This window comes from Ambystoma mexicanum, chromosome 2q, assembly GCF_040938575.1.
Source record: "Ambystoma mexicanum isolate Mex_15411 chromosome 2q, UKY_AmexF1_1, whole genome shotgun sequence".
Taxonomy (NCBI): Eukaryota; Metazoa; Chordata; class Amphibia; order Caudata; family Ambystomatidae; genus Ambystoma; species Ambystoma mexicanum.
The window spans coordinates 67,400,725-67,423,954 of NC_090924.1; the positions used below are offsets into that span (position 1 = coordinate 67,400,725).

Sequence of the window (23,230 nt, forward strand, 5' to 3'; positions counted from 1 at the left end):
CGCCTCCACCAAAACAGTGATGCTCCGTTCAGGGTCCCTTCTCACGCAACCCCAGTAGGGGGGACGCATTTCCAACTTCACCCAAGCTTGGGAAGGGATCACATCAGACAGGTGGGTGCTGTCCACAATATCCGCAGGGTATTGCATAGAACTGTTAGAGCGTCCCCAAAACCATCCCCTACGACAAAAAATACATTCTTTGGACCAACAGAAGATCCTCCTCGAGGAGATCGTCAATCTGCTAGCAAAGGACGCGCTAGAACTCATCCCGGGACACCAGTTGAACAAAGGTATTTATTCAACTTACTTCCTTGTGCCAAAAAAAGATGCGACAATGCGCCCAGTATTGGACTTACGGCCTGCAAACAAGTATGTCAAGCCCCAAAAATATTGCATGACTACTCTCCAAGAGGTAATCCCCCTCCTAAAAAAGGGAGATTACATGGCAACATTGGACATGAAGGATGCCTATTTTCATATTTCCATGTTCCCAGCGCACAGAAAGTACTTGCGCTTCAAGGTGGACAGTCGGCACTACCAGTTCAAGGTACTGCCCTTCGGGATAGCTTCGGCTCCAAGGGTATTTACCAAGGTACTGGCGCTGGCGGCAGCACACCTACACAGGGAGGCAATCCCGGTGTACCCTTACCTGGACGACTGGCTCATCACGGAGGAGACCCCAGTAATTTGCAGAACAAACATTCAAAGGACGATCGACCTCCTCTTCGAATTGGGCTTCTGAATAAACGAGAAGAAGTCAAGTCTGGTGCCAAGCACCACCAAACAGTTCCTAGGAGCTATTCTAGACACTCAAGAGGGGTTGACCTTTCCGAGGAAAGAATTTGGCATATACTACTGCAAATTGCGCATTATCAGGCCGGTCGCCAGATAACGGTACGCAAAGCAATGCGTTTGCTGGGTATGATGGCATCATGTATTTACCTGGTCCCCCACGCGCGCATGCGTCCCATGCAGGAATGGTTGGCGAAACAGTGGTCTCAGGCAAGTGGTCAGTGGGAAGATCTAGTGGTCGTTTCGCCAACACTTGTACAAAGCCTTCACTGGTGGACAAAAGAAAATCTGTCCAAGGGGAAACCCTTTTACGATCCTGAGATACAGGCGGTAGTCACAACCGATGCATGCCTGACAGGGTGGGGAGCTCACCATCTCCACCACACAGCTCAGGGTCTCTGGTCTCACTCAGTGGTCAGGAATCATATCAACCTACTAGAGCTTCTGGCGGTATTCAGAGCGCTTCAAGCGTTCAAGCCCTACCTGCAGAATCTGTCAGTGCAGATCCGGACGGACAGCACTACAGCCATGTTTTACCTGAACAAGCAAGGGGGGGGACTCGTCCGCCAAATCTGTCCAAGCTTGCCCAGAAAATTTGGATATGGGCACTCAGACAGAACATCTTTCTGTCATCTCAACATGTTCCAGGGGATCTCAATTCTCTGGCGGATGCTTTGAGCAGAGACTCCCTTCCAGAGGAACACGAATGGTGTCTACACAGAGAAATCATAGAAGATATCTTCTCTCAGTGGGGTTCCCCCACTATAGACCTATTCGCCACAAGCGAAAACAGACAATGCCCAGGATTTGCATCCAGGTTCCCCCAACCAGACTCCCAGGGGAAGCTTCGGAGAGGATGCCTTCAGGATGCAGCAGCACAGGACCCGGTCCCTGGATTTTTGGTCTGGAGATGAATGAACTGGACACTGGAGTCGAGGCTTCCAGCAAAGAATTCTTCATGGATTCTTGCGGCTCTGTAGATTTGGTGCCTTTTTACAGCAACCAGATGAAGAACGAATATCGCTGGTCGGATTATCTTCACTCTCTCGGTCCTGCTCTCTGGTGAGGGAACTTTACGGATTTGAATCATGTCTCGAGGTCTAGTAGGAGTCCACCAAAGTTTCAGCTGGGTTCGGACTTCGGAAGACCATGCACCGCACTCAGGCTCGAGGTCCCAAGGAATTCAGGTTTTGCATCCCAACAAGGTCACAGCACGTTGTGGAATGTCTCAAAATTCAGGTCTTCTTGAGAATAGTGGACCTCCCCATCTCTGGGTAGGAGTCATTGCATTCGGGGCACCCAGTTCGATTGGAAGGAAGGGTTACAGCAGGCTCTGGTTACACACCAGGCTCTCCGGTCGCTGGAAATAGCTACAGATGCCTTTTCTTCATCTTCTTCGGATTCAGCTCCAGTGGTAGACTTGTCAGCAGCTTCAAGGTTCGGAGTATTTATCCAGAACTACTGCACAAATTCTGCAAACTCTCCCTGTACTTCACAGAAAGGGGAGGTCTGGTTGTCCAATCGGGACAGCTAGCTCCCCACTGGGAGTTGGGTCCTTTCATGCAAGGTGAAAGTCAAAGCGCTGTGGAGATTTGGACTCCTCCCTCGCTTCTTGCCTTCTCAGTCCCTCTGGAGCCTAGACGGGGAATACAAAGCATTCCTGCCAAAGACAAAACTTCTACTGAGGTCATTGCCACCTAGAATGGCAAGGGAAGACCTCAGAAACAACAAGGACTCGAGAAATGGCGAATAAAGGAGTCTACTATTCTAGCAGAATGGTGGCCCTTCTTTCTGTGCATTACCGAGGCTGATTTAACAGCCTGCGAGTAATACGATTTAAAAAGTCACTAAGGTAAAATCACTGCCACCAGCCATTCAAGTAAACTTGGAATTGTAATACAAATATTACCAGGTAAGTAAGAAAGAGGATACATTGTATCCCCCAACACTCCACATAAGGTGGTGTGTGCTGGTTCACTATATAAAATGAAAAGGGGATAAATATCCCTCTTTACCTTTGGAACAATAGTCCACCCAAATACATTAGAGAGAAAGTAACAGGGAAGCCCAAAGGGCCAACTCAGCCTAAGCTTAAAAGTTCTAGTAAACTATAACTTTGATCTTACACTTTGGAGAGACATAAAAAGGTCACCCATAAAGAGTAAAAGATTAGGTAAGAGGTGGAAAACGATCCCTACTCACCTAGGGACAAGGAGAAGTAATCATCCAGTCCAAGCAAAATGTTCTGACACAGGTCAGGAAGACTTATCACAAATCTCAAAATCTTACCTAACGCAGGGCTCCTCTTCTTATGGAAAATCTTACCTAACGCAGGGCTCCTCTTCTTATGGAAACACTCGGGTGAGCACAAACTCAGTCCAACCAATAGAAGATGTGCCCATCACACACACGCCAACATTGTAGAATCAGGACCACTGTTGGTGAAACTCGTGCATACACTGCAGACATACAGAAACCAGTTTGTGTATTGGGACCAGCCAGTCCCAACCCACTTCCTAGCTTGCAACACACATGCCTTGCACTAGCCCACCATGACCAAAAAAGGAATTTTCTGACCTGGCAAGGCAGGAAGAAGGCCAACAAACAAAATGGCCAAAAGAACATCGAAAATCTGGCTCAACCATGTTAGGACACGAACCACAGTCGCCATACGCGATAAAGCTAAAGTAAAAATACAGTTAAAAAATTGTAAAAAAGTAACTGCTGTCAGCAGCTTGTCTTTATGCACTTTTAAAAGAAAACAAAGAATTCTTTGAGTGTTATCTAGGCTCATACAAAAGAAACCCTATTGCACTGCATTGCAAGATGCATTGTGCAATGCTAAGAAGTTCGCAAACAGGCAACAAAGTAAAAGACTAACAGAAACCTATGTTCCCAGTACTGAGAGTCTGAAGGACGAGTCAGTTTTCCCATAACGTATGAGGAAAAGGCCAATGGGGTGAAGCTGCCGGCTTCTATTCACTGCAAAAATTCAGCACAAATGCAAAAGCAAAAGGTTTGGGAGTCCATAGAAGATGGAGGAAAAGTTGCTCCAAGAGAAACCTTTCCTAACACTTACTGCTTCACTTTTCTTACCACTTTTGTTGATTTAAGCCATTGAATGCATTTTAAGAACTTATGGGGACTGTATATACGTTTATTATTGATTGTTATGCGATATATTCATCGGCTTCTTTCATTTTTTGTGTGTGTTTAAGGCCTAGAATAAATATTGTATTTTTATACATTCCTGCCTAAATTGAATTATTGTGTGCTTCACTGAGTGAACTCCTTGTAGACCCCCCTGACTCCCCTCACACACTCCTGAGAATAGCCTTGACTGCTCTCCATTACTACCCCATGTGAGGGGTCACAAATGAGAGCCGGACACAAGGTTTTCATGTGTTCGTCAAAGATATTTATTAAATGAAAATGGGTTAGGAAAATGCCTCTCTGACCCTATGCTAAAGAGGGGTTTACCTACCTCTAAACCAAAACTAAAGATCTGTTTCCGTCAGGATGTCAATAACTGAAAAGCTGTCCTTGTGTCGACATCTTATCCGGACCCTCACGCTACAAACAAAACACAAAAAATGTGTAAGGAAAAAATATCTTCAACTTGATACTGACAAAAAAGTGTTCACAACTTGAAAGTAAGAATAGCGCCAACAAAACCCTTGTATGCAGAGGGTGGACCCCTTCCCCTTGATTCTTAAATAGCATGACAATTCTCTCTTCTACTATCAGTTCTTTTGTGCCCTGCCTTGATTCACAAGGTTTCTGTTTAGGTGGCAAGTTCTGTAACAGGCTTTCTTTAACACAACTTTCTGTTTAGTTTAGGAAACACTGTTTCTGTTAACATTTTTGGAAGCTTTATGCAGATTGCTTGTGTACTCTCCTGCCAGGTCTTCTCATGTGTACTCTCATGCCAGTTCATGTGTGTTCTTATGTGTTTCAATTGCCTGATGTCTTGCTTTGCCAAGGCTTCTCATGCGTTTCAGTTTCTCTGTATCACCAATACTGTATGTATTGCTCTTGGCCTGCTTATATAGGTTGCATTTCATTCATCCATAGCTCATTGGGGATTGTACTTTGCCTTTTCTGCATTCAAACACTTGTCTTGTAGTGTTAACAATGGTCTCACATTCAAATTGCATTTGACGTGGTCCCTGGAACGATCCAGGGTCACCACTGGCTTCGGGTAGACTCGCTGGTTTTCTCCAGTCCATATACGTTTCTGAGGCGTGTTGCTTTCACCCGCTTTCCACACTGGAGTGTGCAGAGGTCTTTCAGTCTTCCTTCCTGGCTGTGAGGTCACACGCCTGCTTCCCCTTAGTTCCCGAAATGGAGAACACTTCTTTCTCGAGCTGCTGAATGCCCAAGACCTCTCTCGTGGCTCCGAGCGGCTCCACAGCGCTACTGTCTCCAGCACAGCACTTCTCACTCTGACATGGTGGCTTCCTCGGCTCAACCACACCGTTACATGATCTTTGTGTTCATGAGCTTTAGGATAGGAGCCAACGTTTTCTCCTGCACTGCCTCCCTGTTCCCCGCTTAAACTGGCAATAAGTCTCTCGTCTCTATGATTCCCGCTGTTTTTGAATTTCTTGGTTCCAATTGGGTTATGATATGGCATTTATAACGCGCCTGTACACAAGTGTTTCTAGGCGCGACAAGACAAGGAGGGAGAAACAGAGGCAGGACAAAACAGCAACCTTACTAGGCCTTGTCATTCATATAGTGCAAGCGCAGTGTAGGGGAAGGGGAGAAGTGCAAAGGGGCGGGGGAGGAGTGGAGAATTGCAGATAATCAAAGTGCAGCCAACAGGTGGCTCATAAGTGCAGGGAGAGGGGCCTGTATGGTTACAGATACAGAGCACAAGTACTGGGGGGAGCAAAGAGGTAGTGCAAGGTGCAACTGAACAGGCAGGGACCTGGGCCCAAGTTCAGAGGGTGGTTAGGTGGCCAGTGCATGGAACAGAGGTGTCATCAGCAGGGGAGAGGAAGTGAGAAAGCGGAAGGTCTTGAGTTGCTTCCAGAAATGGTTCTGCTCAAGTTTGAGAGAGGCTGGGAGGCTGTTCCAGAGGGAGGCCCCAGCCGAAGAATGAGATCTGCCCCCAACTCTCTGCTTGGAAAAGCGATTGACCCTCAGAGTTGGAGGTGGATGAGGGGCGAGCTTGAGATGGGAGATACTTAGCAAGAGAGATTTGGAGGTAGTGTGGTCCCAGGCCCAAGAAAGCCTTGCAGACAATGAAGATGGTCTTGAACTTGATCCTTGCCGCCACTGGGAGCCAATGAAGAGATTTATGAGCTGGAGAGATACGATCTCAGGGCTTGATGTCAAGGACAAGTCTCACAGTCCTGTTCTGGATTAGTTGTAAGAGGACAGAGAGTAGAGGCAGGAAGATTTAGAAAGTGGCTGTTGCAGTAGTCCAGCCTTGAGAGGACCAGAGCTCTGGAGACAGTGATCCTATGGGGGAAAGTGAGGAAAGGGAGACTACCTCTGAGGAGGTGCAGCTGATAGTTTTACTTCTTAGAGCTGTCAGAGATGTAAGGAGAGGATGGAGTCGAAGATGACCCCAAAGTTCTTAGCCTGACGGGTAGGAGCAGGAAGAGGACCCAGCGTTGGCGGACAGAGTGAGAGGAAAGGAGGGAGCTGGTGTTCCGATGAGAAGGATCTCCATCTTACTGCCATTAAGGCAGAGATCATTGGTGGCATACCACTCCTGAATAGCAGACAGTCAGGAATGAGAGAAGATGAGGCGGCCGAGGGCAGCCTGAAGGAGAGCTGGGTGTCATTCGCATAACACTGAAAGTTGGAGCAGAGAGCAGTGATGCGGTGGGCAAGAGGTGTCAAGTATTGGTTGACCAGCCAGGCAGAGAGGTTAGGCCCCTGGGGAACACCACTTGAAGAAAGCAAGATAGAAGGGAGGAAGGACCCCAGTTGGACCTGAGGGGGTTGGTCACTGAGCAAGGAGGTCAGCCAGGCCAGGGCCTGATCAGTGATACCATGCACTTGGGATCACATACACAAACTATGCTGATGAAACCCAGGTGCTCCTTCCTCTTAGAGGAATTTATCACCAAGACACTACAACCCTACGGCAAATGTATTCCACCGTCCAAGCCTGGATGGCCACAAATGGCCTTTGTCTCAATGGGGACAAGACAGAAATTCATTCTTGCCCAAAAGTCCACCTTAGCCATTCTTGACTCGCTCTACTCTAACTTCCGCATCGGCAACTTTGTCATCCCAGTCTTATCCTCTGTTAAAACTCTAGGGGGTCAACATTTATGCCACACTCTACACGGACAAACAAGTCAGCGCTAATGTCTCTGCATCCGCCCTGAGCACTAAACTCATTAATGCTATAAAGCCATTCCTAACCAAGGACAACTGCCTCTACATTGCCAGAGCTACTATAGGAGCCAAGCTGGATTACTGCAATGCACTCCTAGCCGGCACCTCCCAAGAAAAACCCTAACCAGACTCCAAACTACCCAAAATAACTCACTCAGAGCAGCCTTAAGTATACCTAAAAGAGATCATATCACACAAGCAAGAAAGACTGTGCATTGGCTCCCAGTCAAAGACTGCATTACATTCAAAATTCTCACAACCACACACAAATGCATCAACTACACAGCACCTTCCTACCTTTCAGACACACTATCCAGATCAGACTCCACCAGGCCCACTCCACTAGATTATGCTACTCCAACCAACTCACGGTTCAGTGCATCAACAGGGCAAAGGTAGGAGGGATAGGTTTCCCATACCTTGCCCCTAAGCTATGGAACGCGCTCGCAACTTCACTCAGAGCTGAAACGTCTCTCCATGCCTTCAGCAAAAACCTTAAAACTGCTCTCTTCAACTAACTGCCTACACTTTCCCACCTCTCTATCCTCATGCTTCACTACTGCGTATACTAACTGTTTTTAGTATGCTTGTCTGTATTTTGTATGTGTAACTAAGCTATCATCACCCACTGTAACAAGCGCCACAATGCCTTCGGGCTGCTGTGCGCTCAACAAATGTAAATAAATTAAATAGGTTATCATGGAGCCGTTTGAGCAGGATGGCATGGTGGCCATGTCGAAAGCAGAGGAGAGATCGAGGAGCAGGAGGACAGAAGGAAGGTTAGAATTAATGGAGCAGGTCTTCACGGATGTTCAGGAGAGAAGTTTCCATTCTTCTGGCTGCTCTGAAGTCAGACTGATGGTCCTGGAGACAACACACAGATTCAGTACGAAGGTTAAGCTGGGGGATGGCCAGCTTTTCCAAATGTTTGCTCAGGAAAGGAGTGATGGCGATCGAGCGAAAGTGAGCCAGAGAGAAAGGATCGGGAGAGGGCTTCTTTAAGAGGGGGTGCACAAGGGAGTGCTTCAGGGGGGAGCGGAAGGTTCCAGTGGCAAGAGTGATTGTAGAAAACGGCCAAAGCTGGAGCAAGGTTGTCGATGTGGTCTTTGATGGTTCTGGAAGAACAGGGAAGACGCTGTTTTGACGAGACTTTCATAGATCAGACTTGTCTAGATAAGTCCTCGGGGGTGAACAAGGGAAAGGAAGAGAAGGAAGGAGGGGAAGCGGCCACAGGGGAAGCCAGGAGTGGAGGAGGAGGAGGAGGAGGAGGAGGAGGAGGAGGAGGAGGAAGAAGAGGAAGAGAGGGTGGAAAGGATGTCCTGAGTTTTAGTGATAAAATGAGAAGCGAAGGCGTACAGGCCTGGGAGGGAACAGGAAAGGTAGAGTCTGCAGCAGGATTGGCCAGCTCCTTGCAGATTTTGAAGAGTTTGGCCGAGTTGTTGGATGCCGCAGAGACGCGGGCTTGGATGTGAGCTCTCTACTTGACGAGGACAGAATCTGTAATGCCTTTGAATAAGTCGGCAGGCCAGTTTGTCAGAGGGTGCACCTGTTGCCCTTCACTTCCTCTCTGCCTCCCTACACTTGCGTTTAAGGGTGTTGAGGTTGGGGTTGTACCAGGAGTTGCACTTGGATTTGGGCTTCAAGCGGATCCTCATGACCTGGGCAAGTACATCAGGAGTGTCAGAGTTAGAAAGATGAAGTTGGAAAGGGCTGTGTCGGGGTGCGAGTCAGCCAAAGGTGCAGAAGTAGGAGAGAAAGTACGCGGCGAAAGCCTCCACTGACACACACTTCATGTTGATCCAAATACTAGAGCCTTTAGCAGGGTTCTTTGGTTTGGAAATCTGCATTATTCTCGTCTTCCCCTTCCTCGTCCCAGTACTGCTAGTCGATTCTGGGCATCGCGAAAAGTGGGTTTCATTGTTATTCATGCATGAGTCTCTGTTTAACTTTAGAATTTGTTGCATAGTACTGTGGAAATACTGGGGATCTACGACTTTCACAAAGACAGTCTATCCTTATATCACAACAGATTTTCTCACGGGTGAGCCTGGATTGTATGGGTTTGAGGAAGACTTCAGATCTTTAATAAAGTTAATACGGGGGTGGTTCCTTTTCACATTACTATGGAGCATGAATGCTTGGTTAGTTGGGTCTTGGTTATTAACCTCGGATTGGGAAGGGGAACACCAAGTTTTCTGGCTGGTCACCCCTAACTCCATGAAGGTCATCCCCCACCTCTGTGACCTTCCCTTAAATGTCTAACCCCAGGGTTCGGATCAGGAAGCGTCTGCCTCACCCTGGCCACGTGAGGGGAGACTTCAACCCATGAAGGCAGTGATGACCTTGCCAAATTTTTCACACTTGATTGGGTTTTTGGAAACCTCTGAGTTTCCCTGTTCACTGTAACTCGGGTGGCCTCCTAAAATCTGTCCACCAGGCTAGATTCTAGAAATCCATCTTAACAATTTTTGTCTTTCCCTGTCCTCCATAGGATAACGTTGGGAACAGTCACTTTCTATCCTTACATTCCATTCCACAGCCTTTTGGTCGTCAAACCTTAGTATCATCTGAAAGATAAGAACACAATTTAGTTAAAGTACAATTATAGCTTACCTGCAGAGACTCCATTCTTGGGTGAATCCTTGTTGCACCTGTGACCTTTAGGCACAAGGCTCCATTCTTCGTAAAGATTGGACAGCTGAAGTTAGGGAAATTCACTTGGGACTTGGTTCAATCTTTACTGCATTCATTTACCTACCTCTTACATTAAGTCCCTTGAACGCATTTTAAAAACCTTTGCTGAATGCATATATGTTTATTATTGAGTATTGCATGATATTGCCTGCTTGTTGAATTGTTCTACTGTGTTTAACAGCCTAGAATACATATTTGTATTATTATATATTCCTGTCAGTTAGGGATAATTCTCAGAAATGTGCCAATTCCCTGCTACCTTAGAGACGCTCAGCTCTTTTGCTGGACTTTAGGACTTTTAATTTTCATCCTGGAGAGAGTGAGACCTTTTCACCACTCATGTATTATTCTGTGATTTGGACTCCGTGTTTCTTTTTGACTTTGGAGTCTGACAAACTCAATAGGCATCATCTTTACATTGACATACAGCACCTTCAGTGCAGTGGCACAGGGAAGTCTTAGATTTCCCAAAGGTTTGAATACCTTCTCTTGGTGAAACTTCTGTTTCCTAGAGCAATGAAGTGAAATTGACTTTACTTAGATTTACTTTCTAGACCCAGCACACACTATCTTAGTATCCCCCATGTCTAGTTTCTCATGTAACATTTTTAACTTGCCCTTTCTACAATTAATGGCTGGTGGCAGTGGTTTACTTTTTCCTACCATTGTGTGTTTCTACCACGGGCTGCAATTGCAGCTGCAGTAATGTACCCCTGGGTGCCCATTTTGTCAAAATGCCTCCAGTCTCCTTTTTTAGCCATTTCTTGTTGGAAAGGTCCTTCTTGAGATTTACTCTGTGCGCCAAACCAGGTTTGGTCCCTTTGTTCGTTTTGTCTCTGGGATTCACTGGTGAAGCCTGCCTCTGGCTCCAGCTTGTCGGGCAAGAAGCAAGGGAGGTGCCCGAAACTCCCTGTGCTTAGTCTCCTTGGTTGCAGAAATACACCCACGGGTGATTGGCTGGAGTGCTGTCCTTGGAGGACAGCCACCCTGCTGTGTGATTGACAGCTAGGCTGCAAATGAATGGGAGAAACCTGCATAACAGGCGAGGCTTTTTGGTTGGAAGGCAGAGTCGACCACTTGACAAAGGAATCCGAAGAACTACTTGTAAGACACGCCTGCTGCAACTCCTGGACCGTTGGTTTGCCTGGTGAAGCCCTGCTGCAGTGCTTAAGCTCCGAATTCGCCTCGACTAGAGAAGCCATGCAAAGGATGACTCCTGCCCTTGGGTTGGTGAGACCAATTTCTTCTAACCAAAGGTACCGTAAAACTAAGGGGACCTTGCTAGTTCTCAGTTGAGACTTGCCTTGGTTGCTCTTGCAGAGTTGCTTGCAGCTTTGCCCCTCACAAGCCTTCCAGCTTGTGCCCCTACAGTGATTGTATTCTTATACAAAGACTTAGAACATTGTGCAAGACTTTTTACCTACCTACAAGAAGTGCTTCAGCTCACCTAGACTTTTGCTCAACTAACATTGACTGTACTGGCTCCCTGAAAGCTCTTCTTACCTCTGACTTTGTGCTTTGCCTTTCCCCCAGGAAAAGGTTAATTTACTCTGTATTAGAGGGTTGAAAAAGTACTTACCTGCTTAAGAATATGTGTTAACCATTGTTTTATTTCCTCAACAACTTCTTTTGACACTAACCTCAGTATTGCTCTAAATGTACCAGTGATATATTAATGTCCACAGTGTCCTAGTTATTAGTCACCTCAGGGTGTAGGAAGAATTTGTGTGCCATCCCAAATGGGTATTTTATTTATTTACAGAAACTGAGTGTGTATTTTGAAGTATATGTTTGTGTTACATATATATTGCTTTCTTCTAAAGAAGGCTTTTTCAACTGACTGTTAAATTAATAATTGTTTAATCAAGAAACCTTGAGCTAAAGTGTTTATATGAATACTTTTCACTGTGAATCTTTGTGTGATAACCCTACAGCTCACATTGACCCCTCTTGAGATACGCCTGGCTGCTCAGTCACTCTACCAACTTGTGTAGTACATGCTTATACCAAAGGTTAGGTTAACTATTGCCAAGAGGTCAAGGCTGGTGCAGTCTTCCACAGGGTACTGCATACAATCTTGTCTAACATGGGCCTACATAGGAAAACTGGTAAGTAAAGTTAATTTCACTTTACTACTCTTGGGAACAGTAGTTCACCCAAGAGAAGGTATTTAAACCTTATGAGAAATCCAAAAGAATTCTCTGTGACACTGCACTGAGGGTGTTGTATGTCACCACACACAAGCAGGCGCCTATGGAGTTTGCCAGACGCCAAAAACGAAGAAAAGCAGTGTCCAAATCAGATCAGAAATACATGAGTGGGAAAAAGGTCTCACTCGCTCCAGTATAAAAATTAAGTCATAAAGTCCAGCAAAAGAGCTGAGGGTCTCCATGGTTGAAGGGAATTAGCACAGAAATGAGAATTCTCCCTAACAGCTTGTACTACTCAAGTTGGCAGTGTGACTGAGCAGCCAGTCTTATCTAAAGAGGGGTAATGTGAACTGTAGAGCTGTACACTTAAAGTAATAGTATACATATGTATTTATATATACACAAGGATAATTTACACAATCTTTAAAAAGCACCAACTAATAGTAACATTAATCCCAAAGTTAGGATTCAATTAAAAAAGAGCAATAATGCAGGTGAGTATGTTTTCATATGTTATACATATTCCAGCACATTGGGTGACGTCATTTGAGTTCAGTAATAACTTATTTGTGATCACCATTGGAATATTGAGTTATAAGGAGGGAAAAGTTGTAGTTAGATCAGAACATACTTTGTACTTAGAAAAACAGATTCTCCCAGAGGGATGTTGCCAGTCTTTTATCCCAGCAATAATAGTATTCAACAATTAAAACCTATAAGGGAACAGACACTGCCAAAGCCAGAAGGTTCAGAAGGAGGCCTTTAGGGATCCATGACAGCCAAAGTCAATGGGCTAGTTCAAGGTTCTGATGCTCTTTTCTTAGAAAATGTTTTAGAAAAGTCAGTAGTTCAAATAGAAAATCACAGAAGCTCAAGAGGAGCCACCTTGAAGAGGCACAAGCTGAAAGGCCAGTTCAAGTGAGTTGAGGTCAACAAAAGAGGGTAAAATAGCACTCACCAAGCTGGGAAGCACCACAATTGGCAAAAGGTAGATGTTCCCCAAACCCCACAGTACCTGTGAAACAAAGAATTTGTTCCAGCTGAATGCCTTCCTGTTGCAGTGTAGCAGACTTTTGTTCCTGGTCCTTGGTTGTGGTGACTGAAGGGAGGACGTCTGACGGGCTTCTGCGGCAGCACTCGAGAGAGTGGGGCTCTGCAGCAATGGATTCTCCTTGATTCAGCTGCCTTTTGTGCTTTTGGCACCTTTGCCAAAGAAGAACGAACAGCTCTGGGTAGAAGTTACTTGATCCCTCATTCCTGGACTCTGGTGAGGGGAGTCTAGATGAAGATTTCCTGCTTCTATAGGGTCCTCTGGATGCCCACAAAGTTTTGGCCGGATTCGCACTTCCGAAGACAATGCACTCGCTGATGGTCAGAGGTCCCCGGGCATTAGGATTCCGCAACCTTGTACAGTCACAGCAAGTCGGGGGTTGCACCAAAATGAAGCTTGTCTCAAGGCTAGTTGGTCCCACCAGCCTGAGGGAGGAAGTCGTCCCATACGGGTCTTCCTAGTCGAAACGAAAACTGGGTCAGCACAGCTGCAGGGCTTCACCAGGCACTTTGCAGTCCAGGAGGGTGCTGCTGGCGTCTCTTCAAGTCTTCTTTGTCGGATGTTGTCCTACAGTGGTCACCTCTGCCTCTAGTCCCAAAAACCTCACCTTTTTAAGCAAGTTCCCATTCATTCACAGCCCTAGGCTGTCAATCACCCACCAGGGTGGCTGTCCTCCTGGACAGCCAGCCGGCCAATTGGAACTGGTTTCACTCGGGCACACCTAGAGACAAAGGACAGGGACGTTTCAGGACCCTCTCCCACTTCCTGCCTTTCCAGACACACTGCAGCCTGGGTGGGCTTCGGGGCTGAAGCCCGCCAAAGGCAAAATACACAAAGGACTCAAACCCGAGTAAAAGCACAGAAGGAACTAACCAACAAGAAATTACGGGAAAAAAAGGACAGGGCCATTTTGAGAAAATGGTCACCCGAGGGTGCTGTACTGCAGCTGAGGAATCAGCCTGCAGATACATGGCACAATGTAGTAAACAAGAAACCACTGCCACCAGCATTCAAGTTAGTGTAACAGAGAATGGTACACGAGTAAGTGGAATAAAGGAGTTACTATGTAACACCCCACCCCAGCACTCCACATAGGGTGGTGTTTGCTGGACCCACAAAAGAAAAGGTAAGAAAGACAGGAGTCATCTTACTATTCTTGGAAACAGTAGTTCACCCAAGAAAATGTAGTTAAACATTAAGAGAAGTCCAAGGGACGGCTCAGTGGCACTGCACAAAAGAGGTGTGTCGCAATGAAAAAGGCACATGCCTATGGAGTTTCTCAGAATTCATTAAACAGTAAGAAACACAAAAATCCTAGTCAGAAAAAACACATGGGAGAGTGAGAAAGAAAAAAGTTCCACTCACCCAGGAGTTAAAATAAAAAATCCCAGAGTCCAGCAAAAGAGCTGGGGTATCTTAGGTTAAAGGGAATTGCCACAGAAATGAAAATTCTCCCCAACACCCACAGAAGTAATGGCCTAGCAATAAGGCCTAACAGAAATCTCTCCATAAACCCTGCTCCCATTGTGGTCACTTTTATTGTAAGCCTCAAGTTTCATGGATGTGGTAACAAGTCAACCCAAGACTATCATTATAATCTATTTGGCTACACCAAATATAAGTCAATGGGACTAATTATTGTGGATATATTGGGCAATCTGAAAATAGCATTTATGTATTCCAGTCGTAGGATGACGAATATGCCAACTAACTACAGGACAAACTATTTTGGTAATGGTGGAAAATTCACAGGTGTTTTACTTAAATCTTGCACAGGCTGGTCTTTTTCCGCCAAGATTATCTTTCTCTTCACAGAGTGGTTTATTCTCTTAGTGTTTGAATCCTGAGCTTTTGTCTACATCCATTTCTTGAAAGTAGATCTCTCTGAAGATGGTTTGCTAAGTCTTTTTAATGTAACCAAAATCAAACATTGGCAAAACAATTGAAGTACTTTTCTGTTTTGAAGGTGTTGTGGACAGTGAGGATATTCCCCTGAATCTTAGTAGGGAGTTACTTCAGGAGAGCGTCTTGATCAGGTGAGTGAAACAAAGAGCTACTTGCATCATTGCATGGAGTGGTGTGCCATGGTAGAGAACTCAGTGAATTATCAGCTTAATGGTCGGGTCTGGTGTGTTGCATGGTCTCTGATAGGTTGAAAAATGCCAGAGAATCTCTCTAGGCACATTGGTTCTGTTGGGAATTTAGGTTAACAGTAATGTTTGACTTATAAGACTTGCAGGTGTTGTGCAGTGAAGTGCCAGCAAATAGTTGTGGTCATTTGAGGTTGGCAGAAAGAAATCTGTAATGGCAGGTGTCTTGTTGAGTAGGACACCAACAAAGGGGTGTGTTTGTGTGTTCATTTGAACTTCAGAGAAGCCTCTTGCTGTAGAAGGAAGGCTGTGCGATGACCCTACTTTTGAATAACTTCAGAGTTTGGTGTATTGACTGATGGTGGTAGTAAGGGGGAATATATTGGTCCCAGCCCTACAGATAAGGGGTGTATAAGCAATTTTTACCCCCTACAAATAGGCAAAAACTCCCATAAAATAAGAATATGGAATAAAAAATACTCCCAATGAAAAATGGCAAATGGGCATATAGAACCCTGTGCCTCTGCTTTCACTCAAACTGCTCCATGAATATGTTTGGACCAGTTGTATACGTAGTAAAATATGTAGAAACTACTATAATTACATAAGAGGTCAAATGTATCTTTTAATGTGCATGAATAACTTGGTGCAAATAAATATTTCTCCAAAAACATTTTTGTTATCAGTTAAAATATATTTTTACTTGCATATAAAATACTCCCATTAAGAACAGGAATTAGTTTTTTACTCCCTAAAAAATAATTTTACTCCCAACTTTCAACAATAGAGTGTAAAATACTCCCACTTCAAAATCTTACCTGGAACACTGATTGGCCCAACGAAGGTCGTGGACATTGTTTTGCTAGTAGGGAGAGGGTAACTTGTGGCATGTCATTTCATTGACTTTTTAGGATTTCCATAGGGCTAGCAGGTGGCGTTTGACAATTGAGGGAAGACATTAGGGGGATATTCATTTTTCTTGTGACAGTTTGTGCCACTGTCTGTCGGTGGCTGCTCCTTCTCTTGGTAGAGCATGGCAAATGTGTATTGCATTGTATTTTTTGGGTTACCCCAGACAGTGATCCCTATCACGGTGTGTGAAAGGTAGTGGTTCTGTTGGAGTGCATGTAGTCCAACAACACTTGGGGGTTTCTGTCTCTTGGGATGCATTTGCATCTTCAGGGGTATTCTGATATTTATCAGGCTCATAGGTGTGATTTCCCCTCTGGTCTGTCAGGTTTCTTTGTCAGTGACTTGGCTATACCGCAGTCTGCTTGCATTTCGTGGTAGGGCTCTCATGGATGCACATCCAGCTGCATTTATATTGCGGTCATGTACAGCTGTGGGTAGTTTGGGTTGCGTGCATGTCTGCATCTGTTATGATGTATGCATGACTGCAGCATTTTTCTTGCTGAAGACATGGTTTCAGATTTTGGAATCGTGTCTGCACAGCCCCATGTTATGGCAGGGTTATCGTGCATCGTTGTAGGTGGTATCTGGCAGGAAGCATTGTGTGTATTTGAGTGGTGTGTCTGTCAAAGAGAGCAAATGGCCCTATCATGTTGCCTGCACATGACCGTGTTGTCTAGCAGGTTGTGCATTGCAGTGACATTGGTGATTTCTGCTTTTGTAAGTAGTATGTTTGCAGCATATGCTGGTGCAGAGTGCATGGCTGCATTGTTTCTCTGTAGTAAAGGATCATAGTTTGGTCTGTAAACAATGCAGACCATACCAAAGTCATTCCGTCTGTTGCAGTGAGCAGCAGAGTTAATTTCAAACATGTTAACATCAGTTTGAGTCCCCCGGGTGTTTGTGTTAGCGTGGTCTGTTACTAGTGATGGAGAGAGGAATGTGTGCATAACACAGAGTGTGTCATCAGTGTAGATGATGGCAGCAATGCCTACGAGTGTGTGTGGTTTTTGGCTCTTGTTGACAAGAAATTGTGGCCTCTTAAGGTGATAAGTGAGGCTGTATGCTGTGCTCAATTTAGAGAGAAGGCATGCTTCAGCATGGTCTGCGAGGGCAAGAACATAAGGGTTTGTCCAGGGGAAGGAAGGATGGAGTGGCATGGCAGATTAGTTTGTGTGCGGGAAGGGTATCCTGAAACTGGGTTCAAGTGGCGTTGGAGGAAGGGCACTCTGTAACCGAATTATTTATTTATTTTATTGTTCACATTTTTAAAGCCCTCAGCAGCCCTTAGGCATAGTGGCGCTGTTACAGTAATTCATGCTGGGTACATAGGATAAGAGATCTTCACGGCAGGCATTGGTTTGCAGACATAGCGGAGCTTCGTAGTTACATAGCAAGCAAAGGTTACACAGTACAGTTTACATGGGAGGTTGGTAACATGATCATCCTTGGAAACATTATGGGTAGTGGATGCAAGGAAGGCATACTATATAGAAACTCTATGTGCAGCAGTGGGAGCGAGGGCTAGTTGAACAGAGTGGTCTTGTGGGATTTGCGAAAGGTGGATTAGGAGGGTTCAGCTCTGAGAGCATTGGGAAGGGCGTTCCAGTTTGGATGCAATGTGTGGACAGAAGGAACTTGGAGTTGGTTGGCATGGTGACTTCTTTTGGGGTGGGTTGAGGTGTTCCCAAGTATGGTTTCTGATGCGTAGGAGGGGGCAGAGCGGTTGATGCATTTGTTTGTTAGGGTGAGGATCTTGAAGTTGATCCTTTCCTTTACTGGGAGCCAGTGGGCATCTCGCCTGATCTGGGAGATGTGGTCTCTTTTGGGGATGGAGAGAGCTGCGCAGAGTGCGTTGTTTTGAACTATTTGGAGTTTCTTGAGGTTTTTTACAGATTTACCTCCCAAGAGGGCATTGCAATAGTCAAGTTTAGCTCCTATTGTGACGCGGGCAATGGAGAGTCTGTTTTGGGTGATGAGAAAGGGTTTTATGGCATTTATTAGTTTGGTGGTGTGTGCAGAAGCCAAATGAAATGGCGCTAACCTGATGTGACATTGAAAGGGTTGAGTCAATGTTGACTCAAGAGTCTTTACTGAGGTGGAGACGGGTATGTTTGTGTTATCAATGGTGAAGCGGTTGTATTTCGAGTTGAGTTTGGGCAATATTTCCCTGGGATCAAGGAGAATGAGCTCAGTTTTGTCCCAGTTTAAGCAAAGGCCATTGACAGACATCCAAGTTTGGATGGTGGTGTTGATTTGAAGGAGGGCAGCTGCGTCTTGGTCCTAAGAGCCAGTAAGAGGGAGGAGGACTTGCGTGTCGTTGGCATAGTTCGTGCAGGCTATGCCGAGCGAGTCTAGCATGTCAGATAGGTTTTGTGAATAAATTGTAGAGGGTAGGTGCAGTGCAAGAGCCCTTTGGCACACCAGTGAATGGTGGAGGGAGATTCACTGGCCTGATCGGAGTAGACTTTCATAACCCTTCCTTCTAAGAAGGAGGTAATCCATGATGTGGCTTTACTGGAGAAGTGGGCTGCGTTGGAGAGATGCGAGATTAGGACGTCGTGGTGAACAAGCTCAAACACAGCAGAGAGATGTAGGAGGAGGGCAGGTTTTCCCTTGTCCGTTATTTTGGTGATTTGGTTTTTTAGGTCTAGGAGGGTGGTTTCTGTGCCGTGTCCTCGGCAGAAGCCTGATTGCCTCTTGCCTAGGATGGCGTTGGCTTCAATGTATTGTTGGATTTGATTGTGGGAGGCTTTCTCTGGGATTTTGAGGAGGAAAGGGACGGATTGGCTGATGTGTGCTGACCTGTTTGGGGAGTGTTTTGCGCTGTTTGGATTTTTTCTTGCAGGAGCTTGACTTTGTTTATGAGGGCTGACTCTATGCTTGAGCGGCAGGGTTCATCTTTGACGATTTCGTCAGGACTGGCGGAGGGGGTGATGAGCTCTTTGAAGATTGAGAAAATTCCTCTTGATTTAGAGCTGGCTCAGGATATTCTAAGGTTAAATAATTCTGATTTGGCAGTGAATATATCTTTTTTGTAAGAAGCAGAGATGTTTTTGAAATCTGCTAGTGTGGATTGGTTGGGCGTTGATTGTCATTTGGCTAGGGCCTGACATTTGGATGTGTGTAGTGCTGATAGTTCTTTCGTAAACCAAGAATTGGTGTGCAATCATCTTTTTTTTTTTCTTCTAGTGGAGCTATGGAATCAATGGCTAGGGTGAGGGTGTGGGCATAGATGTTGGCCAGAGTGGTGGGGTTGTTGTGAAAAGGTGGTTTGAGCTCAGGGATGTCAAGAAAGGGAAGGAGGTTGGTTGTGTTGAGTTTTTTAGAGCTTCTAGCTTTGGTGGATGTGGCGTGAGAAGGAACTTTGGTGGTGGTACCGCTAGGGATGATAAAATGGACACAATGGTGATATGTCCAGGGGAGAGCTGTGATATTAGTGACGGAGGAGCAGTAGTTGTGGTCTGCAATCTACTCAATGGAGCGGCCTTTACAGTGGGTTGGTTATGTGAGACTGTGGGTAAATCCTAAATATGTGAGCTCTTTGGCAAGTGTGGATGCAGCTTTGTCCTTAGGGTCATGCAGGCCAAGGTTCAGGTCTCCAAGTAGGATGGTTTTGGTGGGGTTCTTTAGATTGTTCCCTACTATTTGGAGGAGGTGCTTTTGGTAGCCCGGTGCTATGCCGGGTAATCTGTATGTGATCATGTTGTTTATGGTGCAGTTGGGAGATGGTGTTCATTTAGCTGAGAGGAGGTCAGCAGTGTTTTTCCATGCCGGGCTGCAGTATCTGATGGCAAGAGTCTCCTTGAAGATGAGGGCTACGCCTCCTCCTTTGGAGAATTTGCGGTCTTGTCTCAGGATGGTATATCCTTGAGGGAGGGCAAGAGAGATGTCGGGGCCAGATGCTTCATGGAGTCATGTTTCTGAGATTGCCAGTAGATCTAGGTCATGGGAGTTGATGAGGTCATTAATCTCGAGTCCAGGGAGAGAGCGAGCGTTAATAAGGGCACATTTGAGATTGTTATTGGCATTTGTCTTTTTGAGGGTTGGATTGGATTTGGTAGTGGGGTCAGGGTAGGTGGGGGGGAGGTATCATTATGTCTGGGAAGGGGGTGGGTTTAGTGTTAATAGATGTGAGCATGAGAGGTGCATTGGTGGTGTCGGGTTGGCAGGGCGTTTGGGAAGAATGTGGTTGGTGTACGTAGCGTGGCGTGATAGGGGTGCCAGAGCTCAGTCTGTGGTTTCTGAAGTGTATGGTGAGTGTCGTGCATGAGAGAACACTGGGCTCTGTGCGTGCTCTGAGTCTAATGAGCCTGTCGTGTGGGAAGTTGTGGGCATTTAGATTGCCGAGGTGGGGGCTCTGATGGGTGGTCTGTGTGAGGGTTGTGGTGGGGGGATGTTGTGAATGTACTGGTGGTATGTGTGTGAGCGAGGGGGGCATGTTGCTGTTGATCCAGGCGGTGGTGAGAATAATAGAAAATGAGAAGAGGAGGAGATGTGGGGTGGGAGTGGTGGATGTGTGTTGGCACGATGGAGGTGGTGCTGGCCTGTTGGACGCAAGCATCTGTGCTTGCGTGGAGTGCATAGGGGAGTGTGAGAAGGTGTGCGAGGGTGATGGCTGGTAAGGGGGTTCGGGGCCAGCTAAGTCTGTAATAGTTGCTGTGCAAGTATGGTTATATAATCATAGTAACAGTTAGCTTAGCAATTAGGTGTAAGTTTGTTACAGTGCTTGTGGACGGATAATGTGTAGGCCGGGTCGGTTGGAGGCAACCAATACAAGTGTGTACAGAGAAATATAAGGCAGTATGTTGTAAGTAGTATAAACAGTTACAGTAAATAAACGTTATGGGCAGTTAGGGCAATACACGTTATTTAATAGGTACTATAGGCAGGTTATGTGACATGTATAATAGTTTCTTCAACTCTTGAAAGTAAAGAGTGTAGTACGACCTAAGTAGCTCAGAGTAGGTTCATACATTTCTAGAGTTGAAGTGTACACAGTAAATATCTGAAACTGAAGTGTAGACAATAAGCATCATGAGGTAGACAACGGCAATAGATAGCAGTAGTATAGCATAGAATAGCAATACAGGGAGTTTGGTAGTAAGAGCACCAAAACACGGAGTGGCAGTGGGGGTGGGGTAGAGCAACAACAGCGTTATGAGTTATGCAGCATCGAGTCCAGTCGAATGAGTGGTATGTAGGTGTCAAGCGACTAGGGGTGCATAGTGAGCCAGATGCCACTTGTTAACAGCGATTGCTGAGCAAATCAATATAATACAGCTTATGAGAACTGCGCCATAATGCAAAGCATTACGTTGTATGTTAGTTCACTACAGGGCACAGCAGCAGATTTGGCGTAGCTTAGTACTGCGATTGCGAGCAGATGCTGTTATTCTCGTAGGAATAGTAAACATAGCAGTAATACCCGGAATCGTCCAAAATGTCTGATTTTAAATGGCCAAATGAGTGATATGGCCGATTTTTGGCCGTTCGAAAATTCCAAATGGGCGAATAGTTCGACCAGATCACGCATTCGGTGCTGGGGGCTGAGGGGTGTCCCCTGCAGCCGTCCTGAAAAAAAAAAGGAAAGGACTCTGCGGCGCCGGTTTCCGATCACAGAAGTGAAAGGGAACAGGCCTTGGAGAGAGAGAGAGAGAGAGAGTGAGAGAGTGAGAGAGTGAGAGAGTGAGAGAGTGAGAGAGTGAGTGAGAGTGAGAGTGAGAGTGAGATGGGTCAGCAGGCAGGGCTTTTGGGGAGTGGTTGCTTCGGGTGACTGTCACTGGGAAGATCACATTCTGCGGCAAAGCGTTTTGGCGAGGCAGTGTGCTTGACAATGGGGTATGCCTGGTGGTCTTGGAATTCAAGAAGGGCCCCCTTCAAATCATCTGTATTTGAGAAGTTAAACTCACTTGTTTATTCTGTGGGGTGTCACTTCTCAAGAATAACTTATGTTGGTAGACAAGGAATTGAGGAAAAAGCACCGTGTGTGAGGCCCACTGTGTTTTGGGCTGGTACGTGATAGCTGGGTTGGTTTGGCGTAGCAACAAATTGTATGGTCTTGGCCTCTCGGAAGATGGGGAGGAGGGAATAGGATATGTGGTCACGCTGGATTTTAATCAATTTAATATTTAAGGCCACTGCTGCACCATAGTTTAATATATGGATTGTCCATCGCTGCCTCAACAGAGCTTAGGAATCTCTTTGACACATCGCGCCTCATTACGAGTCCGGCGGTAACTCTGCCGGAAACACCGGCAGGCTACCGCCAGACCCGTATTACCATTCCGCCTCCATGATTCCCTTAATCACCGGGGCATTACGACCCCTGTGACTCGGGATTTCCGGAGGTGGAATTCTGTAAGTCCCCATTCCCATGGAGTCCTATAGGACTCCATGGGGATGGGGACAATGGAAACACTGGTTCCGTCTATGATGAAGCCGGTGTTTCCATTTGCACCTGCAGGTGGGTGGTGTTACTCCCGCCAGGTCAGACCTGGCAGGAGTGACACCACCTGCCTGCATTTCTCTGAATCAGCCGGTCCGGAAAGAACGGTGGCAGCGTTTTTCCGGACCGGCAGGGTCGGAATGAGGCCCAAAGTCCACTTTTGCCATAAAGTTAACTTTGAAATTACCTGGCCTTTTTACATTCCTCCATAGGAAGCTTCGTGAAGTCCTGCAGAAGCGACTGGTCAAGTTCTTCATTGAGCAGAGCAAGAAGGACCCAGAGAAATATGCCAAATTCTTTGAAGATTACGGTCTGTTCATGAGGGAAGGCATTGTAACAACAGCAGAGCAGGATGTGAAGGTAAATGATGGTGCATAACTGGTCAATTGCCCTTTTTCCCAAGGCACTAACATTCACAGTCGATGCAGGAAGTTATAAAGGAGAAATTGTGTCATCAGGGTGCTGTTTTGTTTTCTTTCTCTCACTGAAGTTATCTGTAAACCCCCAACATAATACAACAAGTTGAAATTGTACACCACTTTAAACTTCTAGATTTGAGTATTTCAATCTGGTCATAAATGCAAAGCACAGATACATGCTCAGAGCCACCACAGTACTTTATACTGCATTGCTTTCAAAGTCATCCAGAACAGTTACTTCCCACAGAAAGAAAATTCTGCTCGAATCTGACTCCCCATAGAAAGCAATGAGGGTGTCATTATCGGACCATGCACAT

General features: G+C 45.9%; 1 protein-coding gene across 2 annotated transcripts in view; it reads left to right on the forward strand.

Moving 5' to 3' along the window:
* The window catches only part of TRAP1 (TNF receptor associated protein 1), a 666,365-nt gene that overhangs the window by 279,148 nt on the left and 363,987 nt on the right, over window positions 1-23,230 (forward strand). For both annotated transcript variants that reach the window (XM_069646853.1, XM_069646854.1), the window contains 2 exons: window positions 15,014-15,083; window positions 22,707-22,854. In XM_069646853.1, the coding sequence (XP_069502954.1) occupies window positions 15,014-15,083; window positions 22,707-22,854 (218 nt within the window). The remainder of the gene's footprint in view (window positions 1-15,013; window positions 15,084-22,706; window positions 22,855-23,230) is intronic.